This window comes from Protobothrops mucrosquamatus, unplaced genomic scaffold (assembly GCF_001527695.2).
Source record: "Protobothrops mucrosquamatus isolate PMUCROS unplaced genomic scaffold, P.Mucros_1.0 scaffold995, whole genome shotgun sequence".
Classification (NCBI taxonomy): Eukaryota; Metazoa; Chordata; class Lepidosauria; order Squamata; family Viperidae; genus Protobothrops; species Protobothrops mucrosquamatus.
The window spans coordinates 113,586-122,315 of record NW_015387233.1 but is presented as its reverse complement, the minus strand read 5'-3'; the positions used below and the strand labels follow the sequence as shown (position 1 = coordinate 122,315).

Sequence of the window (8,730 nt, the reverse complement as noted above, 5' to 3'; positions counted from 1 at the left end):
CTTGTATTTCATATTTCCTCATTACATCAGTATTATTTAGAGCATATTCTGTTAGCGGGTTTGGTCTGTTTTTGCAAGGACACTGCTAAATATTACCCAGAAACAAAAGATCCTCTGATTTTTTTTTAAAAGGAGCAGTCTAACACACATGGTCATCATATGTACTGAAATATATTATTTTCAAAACATTTGAGAAGCAGAGGTTTTTCTTCCTTCAGCTCCATAACTATTTTTTTTCACAGAGGCAACAATGTCTTCATGCAATTACAGCCGCATTGTAGGTCAAGGATTGGCCTTAGCTATATTAGCTATATGACAAGCAGACAATAGGACTCTGGGCACCATAATTACATAGGGAGATCGTGAATGGATAATTTATTAAAAGTGTAGCTCACAGGAAGACTAGAAATGTGTCTGAAACCACAAAATAATTTCAAGCAGAGGATGGGATGACAGAAAGCAGTGATTTTCAGTAAAACGACACAAGAGAATGGTTTTGAATTTATATACTTAATCTTGTTTCTAAAGATTTTTTCCCCACTATGTATTCTAAATGATCTGTGATTAATATATATGTGTGTGTATATATATATGTGTGTGTCTGTATGTGTATTTATAGCATATGTATATGTATGTGCATGGATGTGTGTGTATATATATTCTTTTGAGAGTGGGCATCAGAATTTCATTTTTTAATGTGTGCCAGGGTGTTCACAGAAAAAAGGTTATCTTATCTAATAAACATGAGTCAAAAAGGCAGCAGTCCTCTGCCAATTTCATATCTAACTCATCTACATTTTTATTTTTCCCTTTATTTTTCCCTTACCGTAATATCTTTATGATTTTTTCAACAATTTTGGCAGAATAAAAATTGCATTGGGTCAGTTTTTTTCAATCCTCCTCCTATAATACAATGTACAAGAGCAGGCCCAAAGACACAAAACAAACCACAGATATTTGAGCCTGGGTCATGTTAGCGGCCTCAAAGTAAACAAGAATATTTTAATGTACTGATATGTCATTTCCAATTTTTCTTGTCAAGTGCGTTAATTAAATTACATTTGAAAGTGAACTAAATAGCAACATTTAAAATCAATACAAATTGTTTATTACAAAATTTCTTGTCCTAAAGTGTTATCCTGAAATATATCAGTAGAATTTGAAAAAAAAATTAACATACATATGTCAGGATTGTATTTATTTATTTATTTATACTTCATATTTCTTTCTTTCCCATCCCTCTCAAAAATGTTTTGCCCACATTTTTACTTGGCTGGCCAGACAAGTCCTCATATTTCCCTCTGCTTAACTTTAAATCTGAACAAAGCTTCCAGCCCTTCAGACCAAGGTCCATTTCTATGGTTATTTAATAATTTCTTTAATCTGACAGATCATTTGATTATTAATACAGTTAAATGGAATGGAATAGAATAGAATAGAATAGAATAGAATAGAATAGAATAGAAAGGGACCTTGGAGGTCTTCTAGTCCAGCCCCCTGCTCAAGCAGGAGAACCTATACCAGGGGTAGGCAACCTCGGCTCTTTTATGACTCATGGACTTCAACTCCCAGAATTCCTGAGTCAGCTACGCTGACTCAGGAATTCTGGGAGTTGAAGTCCATGAGTCATAAAAGAGCCGAGGTTGCCTACCCCTGACCTATACCATCTCAGAAAAGTGACTGTCTAGCCCGGGGGCAGGCAACCTCGGCTCTTTTATGACTCATGGACTTCAACTCCCAGAATTCCTGAGTCAGTATGACTCAGGAATTCTGGGAGTTGAAGTCCATGAGTCATAAAAGAGCCGAGGTTGCCTACCCCTGACCTATACCATCTCAGAAAAGTGACTGTCTAGCCCGGGGGTAGGCAACCTCGGCTCTTTTATGACTCATGGACTTCAACTCCCAGAATTCCTGAGTCAGTATGATGACTCAGGAATTCTGGGAGTTGAAGTCCATGAGTCCTAAAAGAGCCGAGGTTGCCTACCCCTGGCTCTACCCTTTAACTGCAGGCCATCCACAGGTCTGTAAATAGATTCCATCTACTGCGCCTCCACATGGACACCAACGCACCAACATGCCGTGTGTGTGTGTGTGTGGAACCTAAAATGTTCATTCCCGCTGCAAGTTTACCAAAATACCACTAGAGGGAAGCCAATTGCAAGGAATATGTTTGACTCGTCCGGAGTGGGCAAAGTTCTTCAAACTTCCCATCTCCTCCGATTGCTCCTGGGGTACGTATTTCCGTTCCTCTGACGCTTGGCCGAAACCGAGCTCCAATATGCGATGGATTCCGTGACTAAGAGAACATTCTGCGGTGTCGTAGCGCCACAAGACAAGCGCGAAGTTGGTGTCTTATTGCGAATACCTACGTAACTTTAATTTCGCCTCTAGCGGGATCTGATTTCTGGATTCCAAAAGGAACAGAAAACAAAGCGATGGGCCAATTTTGAAGGGAAAGGAGGAAAAAATAAAAATATAATAACGGATCCTGCGCCTCCTAGATGGAAGACGTTTGAATCCTTCCGTGGACCAAACGAAGGACTTAGTTGCATCGTGCAATCCAGCCCCCTTCGCTTAGCAGCGAGCAGCAAGCAGCGGCAGCATCCCTGGAGGATAATAACAGGACCGACGCCGAAGGAGTCGAGGGCGGGGACTGAGAGGTTGTCCCTGGGGGTTAGTGAGCCCAGGAAGGACAGAAAGACCCTAAACCTGCCACCCACAGAACTTGCCCGGGATTTGGGATCAGGCTAAACTCGTCGTCGCCAGGATCCACGCCACAAACGAGGATTAGAGCAACCGATCGGTCACGACACCCCCAACCCCTCCCCCACCGTTGTTGTATCTTCAGCACCGCCGTCGCGAGGAATAGTTGGAAGATGGGAGCGCGTGAGACCCAGCGGGTGGAAGCTGCTCCAGCCCCGGCCGTACACAACAGGGAGCGGCGGTGGGAGAACGAGGGAGCCGCCGCTCAGTAGAAGGACCTGCGGAGGAAGGCAGCCCGCCGAGCCCCGAAGAAGAGAACGGCAGCTAGCTTTTCAGCGCCCGCCCGCCCGCCGGCCCTTGGTTCTGACGCTGCCCTCGCTTCCAAGACGGCGGTGCCGAAGAAGCGCCGCGCTTTGAAGAGCCGCGTCCCGTCGCGCTTGCTGACAGCCAGGCAGCCCGAAGCGAAGAGAGCAGGTGCTGCTGACCTTCCCTGGCGGGAGGGCAGCGTCCCCTCTCGCTCGGCCCGGGCTCCCGTTCGCTGGCGGAGGTTGCCAAGAGGCCAAGGGGCGGCTCGCGCCTCTCCTTTGGGGCACGGCGGGCGGCTACGAGGGGAGCGCGCGGAGCGGCTGGCAGCCCCCGCCCACCCCAGGGAGCCATTGCCCGCCTGCCGGTGAGGAAAGCGGGCAGAGGAGAGAGTCGCGCTCCCAATCCCCGCCCTCCGCTCGGCGGCTCTGGCTGACAGGCCCTGGGCGGGCTGAGCTCGGCGGCCCCTGCTCCGGCTGCCATGTGCTGGGGCTGCCGCCTCTCCCGCGGCCTCCCTCGCTGGTCTAAATGCTCCTAGGGGCGTCCTGGCTGTGCTCCTCCAAGGCTGCCGCCGCAGAGAAGCGAGCAGCCGAGGAGAGGCGGAAGCGGCGGGCGGTTTCGGCGGCGGCGGCGGGAGGCGGCTTCGGCGGGGGCAACGGTGAGGGACCGCCGCCCGCCGCCGGAGGGGCCATGGACGAGTCGTCGTTGCTGGACTTGTTGGAGTGCTCCGTGTGCCTGGAGCGCCTGGACACGACGGCCAAGGTGCTCCCCTGCCAGCACACCTTCTGCCGCCGCTGCCTGGAGAGCATTGTCAGCTCCCGCCACGAGCTGCGCTGCCCCGAGTGCCGCATCCTGGTGGGCTGCGGCGTCGACGAGCTGCCCGCCAACATCCTGCTCGTTCGCCTGCTGGACGGCATTCGGCAGAGACCCCGCGCTGGCGCTGGCAGCGGCTGCTGCGGGGGCGGCAACTGCGGCCCCGGCAGCCCCAAATCCCCGAGCAAGGCTGGCCTGTCAGGCGGCGACAGCGGGGACAACCCTACCGCCGCTGGAGCAGGAGGTGGAGGAAACGGCGTGGTCCCCCCTGTTAAGACTGGTTGTCAATCCGCGGCCGTGGCCACCACGTCCAGCGGCTCCCCGAGTGTGGCCGCTGCAGCTGCTTCAGCCGCCGCCAGTCTGCGGGAACTCGCCGCTGCCAGCCGGAGCGCCTTGCTTAAGGTAAGTTAGAAGCCAAGGCACTCTTTCTTTCTTTCTTTCTTTCTTTCTTTCTTTCTTTCTTTCTTTCTTTCTTTCTTTCTTTCTTTCTTTCTTTCTTTCTTTCCCTCCCTCCCTCCCTCCCTCCCTCCTTCCTTCCCCGCCCCTTTTCCAACACTGTTTGTGTTACCCTTTTCAACTCTGCACCATAGAAACTTTGCATGCAGGAGGGTGACTATGTATTGGGTTGGTTCCACCAACTTCGCTGGCTCTCTGAGTTCAACTTTGGTGATCAGATGTAGCAGGGTATATGGCAATCCTCAGGGTGGTAGATGTCCTGCAAAGACTACTGTCCATGTTGTGAGAACAGTATTTTTTATTTACTTTTAGAAATTCCTCACCAGGAGGCAAAAGTAGAGCCAGATACAATGGGAGACTGGAACTCCTCTTTCTTTCCATGGCTTCTTCTCCCATTTGAGAGCTTCCACTCAGTTCTGTGAATGTCCTATAATTTTTCTTGAAAATAGCTCTAGTAGGTTCAAATTTTGATTATTCAGAATTGCAGGACCAATAAGAGATGAATCTGCCAAAAATCCTTTTCTCTAAACTGAAGCATATAGGATTCACTTTGGCATCAATGGCAATATAATGATCCTTCTTTAAATTGTCTCAAATAACATTTAGCCACAGATACTTGTTTATGTGACATATAAGCCACCCTCTGCTTTTCTAAAATGAATGCACATTGATTCTCAACTGCTACTGGTATAGTAGAATGTATATTAATTGTACACTTAGCTTAGTTGTTGCAGTTTCTGACTCCTCTTTCCCCTATTCATGATTTGGTCTAAGGAGGATTCCGTTTTGTGCAATAGTCCATAGAAAATCCCTTTTCTTGTTATATTGTTTGAAGCTATTCTTTATATTTACCATGGATGATCAAATCCTGGAGTAGTTTATCTGTTCAAAGAATTTTCCACAAGGACATGTTATTCTAACATGAGCACTTCAGAGAGCAAGAATTGTTTAAAATCATTGATAAGGGTCTGGTCTGGGTAATATTTTTTTTCTTTGAATGAGCAGTGACTGTAAAATAATTCATTTCTTTTACATAAAAATCATAATGTCTTAAATAATAGTCAGTGTGTTGAATAGTATACAGTACTGGACTTTGTGGTTGAATAGGCACATGATACAGAAGCTGTAGTAAAATATATTCTACATGAATACAAGTTCCCTGGTACCTCTAATCCCAGTTGTAAGAAATAGTCAGCAAGTGATTGGAAAGTCATTTCTCTTCTTCAGACCCAGGAGAGCACCTAACAGTCAGAATAGATACCGGTAACATTGTGCTGAATGTAAAAAATACACTCTAGTGAAAAGTAGCTTTCCCATGTTCTCGTGAAGCAATAGCATTATTTAATTATCACATACTAAAATCAGTTTTTCCATGTGCCAGGTGGACTTCTTCACATCTCATTATGTGAGGCTCTGGAACATGACCACAATCAAGACATATTACTAAAACCTATAGCAAAAATATGCATTGTGAGTGCAAGAATGAGTGGTTTCTTGTACATACTGGTGTATAACAAATGACAAGAATTGGTAAAACCTCTTTTTGTTTGCAGGGACAGACTTGCCTCACTTTTAAAATAACTTATTCACTGTCACATATGTATGGCTGCATGTTTACTCCCTTTTTCAGGGTAATGAGTTCATGAATGTAAATGTTTCATTGAAATTGTTTGTTTAGCCTTCTAAGTGATTTCACAGCATTACCTTTTAAATCAGCACAGTATTTCCAAGGTTCCTCATAGCAAAAGAACTTTGGAGTAATATATAACAATACAAAGAGATGAAAGTCTTAGAATTGTTACTATTAGTTATTTCACATGTTCTCCTCAAAACTAAATGGAGCACCTTGTATGTATTAAGCAATACAGAATATAAAGTAAGTGATTGCAAAGAACAGATATTTTACCGAATTATAAGATTTATTCGGGCAGATATGTCCCCAAATAACTTCTTACTATATAATTTTCTGGGAATATATACTAATTGGACATTGAAAAGTAGAATTAATCCTAACTCTTCACCTACTTCTATGGGAAAAAATATGAATAATAGAAGTAGCACACTTGTGCTTGCTAAGTGCAAAATTATTATCTTGTTGAATGGCATTTTTGTTAAAGAAAACTAAAAAGCATTTTTATTTGATGGCAGCCATCCTTTGTGCATTTGTAGGAAATTAAGTTCATAGTGGTTTTGTAAAACATAGCTAATATCTTCTTCTTTGAATTCCTACCAACCCAAACTGTCTTTAAGAGGACACAGAATGTTGCATTAAGTTACTGTAGCATAGTCTTAGACTGTATTGGACTAAGTAATGAGGGATATTAGGATGTGAAATTACCTACCAAGGGAAGTAGAATGTCAGCCATTAGAAGATTTTTGTCTCAGATCCAATATGCATTTGTTATGGATACTTAAATTGGCAATAAATCTCAGAATGGCAAATTATACCAGATAATCTGATTTCATTGTGCCTATAGCTCCATATATCTATTAAGAAACATGCAGTTCTCTCAAAGCAAACTTACTGAATTAAGTAATTAAAATTTCCCTAGGGAAAGTTCATCAGCCATGTATGTTATGATCATAAAATACAGGTAGACTAAGTAGTTTAGCCACTGTAGGTTACTCCACTTAAAAATGTCTGTCTATTCTGCCTTATAGCTGACAGTGACCAAAAAGATTTTTGCTGTTGTTGTTATTGACACTGTTAAAAAAAATCCTGTTTCTCACTTCTGAAATATACAGTTGATAAGTATATCTGCCTGAACCTTCACTTTCCTTAACTAGGGTGCTTAGGTTGCGATTGCTGATATTTTGTGTTTAAATAAAATCTTTTGATCCTCAGCCTATGCTAGAAAGTACTTACCTTTACCTGACTACTTATTCAATAGCCAACATTTTTAAAGCCTTATGAAGTCTGATACATTTAGCATTCATCTGATATCATATGTTAAATGAAACAGTAACAAGCTCTGAATTTTTATTTGCATTTTAATGCTTTATTTTGAGTGAGGGGATCACTGGAAAAACAGGATATGCTTAGAAATATATGCAGTACTTATTAAGCTTGCGTTATTCAGGAACATTGTTCTGTGTAGTTGTCATTTTTTGTTTGTTTAAAAAGACTCTGACCTCTGTTTAGATGAATAAGCACATTTTTTTCCATGGAGGAGGGGAAATAATTTACCCAAAATTGAATGGAAGAAAACAAAATATAGTAATTGCTATGATATGGGATATAAAATATTTTCATACTCACACTTAATTATTTACTTTATATAGTGTCAAACATCCAAAATGTTCCCAGCAGATTACAATATAACTAATACAAGTGTAAAATTGTAAAAACATAAAATCCATACAACTGCCCACCCACTACAGCAGACATGTCAAAACTGCGACGTCACGTGACGTATCGGGACTGTTTTGCCATTGCTGGCAATGGGGTGGGCACGGCTTCCACATGACGCGTCCAGCCCACGGGCCAGCAGTTTGACACCCCTGCACTACAGGATCTATTCATTAATGACAACTTTATGGTGAAAATTATAGATTAAACTCTGTGAAACAACTTTGTGTTTACTGCTTTGGAAAAGTGGTTGCTTTTATTGTTGCTGTGATTAAAATATGGAAAAATATATTCTTGGGATTAAAATTATTTTATTTTTCTCTCCTATTTGAGGCTAAGCTTATACAGGTATTGACCCTTTCAACTGAATATAGATAGCAGATACAGATACTAAGATCAGCCATCAGCTTTATAACCTTTCATTCTTTGTTTCACAAAAGCAGGAAGGCTATTCAAAAGCTTTAGATTGTGATGAATAAAGCTTGAAGAGTCTTCAGTTATAAAGGCCTCTGTTAAAAGGATATGCCAACAACTCTAACTGTGGGCTACCAGATCCAGGCAAGACACAAACTGCACAATTGCTAAGAGGACAGCAAAGAGTTTTCTGTATCTTATTTATTTTATTTATTTATTTATTTATTATTTGAATTTATATCCCGCCCTTCTCCTTGCGGACTCAGGGCGGCTGACAATCAATTAAAAACACCACTAACAATCACAAGTTAAAATTAATTAAAATGAAATATTTAAATTGTCTAATTAAATTGTCTAATCTTCTTGCTACTATCTAGTGATCACCTGGATTTATGCAGTCTAAAACTAGCAGCCCCAAACAATTCTTTCCAACATGCTTATATCTAGAAAAAAAATGCTAAGTGTATGTTCTTAAAGATTCTCAATATGTAAAGATACTAGTCTTTTGTGATTGTAAGAGATACTGAAGTAGTGTCCAAAAAATATAGCTATGTTTGCAATCCACAAGATATCCTTTTAATTTTTAAACTTTTATCTAAGATGCAAACTAATTCAAGTGCTTTTCTTGGCTGACTTCTCAACTGGCTATATTAGACAGATATAATTCAAGAATAGCTCAGATCTGCAAAATT

The 8,730-nt window shown here is 42.4% G+C and overlaps 1 protein-coding gene across 1 annotated transcript; it reads left to right on the top strand.

Annotated features, from left to right (window-relative positions):
- The first annotated feature begins 3,696 nt into the window (after nucleotides 1-3,696).
- LOC107290889 (E3 ubiquitin-protein ligase SH3RF3-like) lies at nucleotides 3,697-8,103 on the top strand. The gene is made up of 2 exons (XM_015819829.1): nucleotides 3,697-4,221; nucleotides 7,999-8,103. The coding sequence occupies exons 1-2, from the start codon at nucleotides 3,697-3,699 to the stop codon at nucleotides 8,101-8,103; spliced, it is 630 nt and encodes a 209-aa protein (XP_015675315.1).
- Nucleotides 8,104-8,730: the final 627 nt, after the last annotated feature.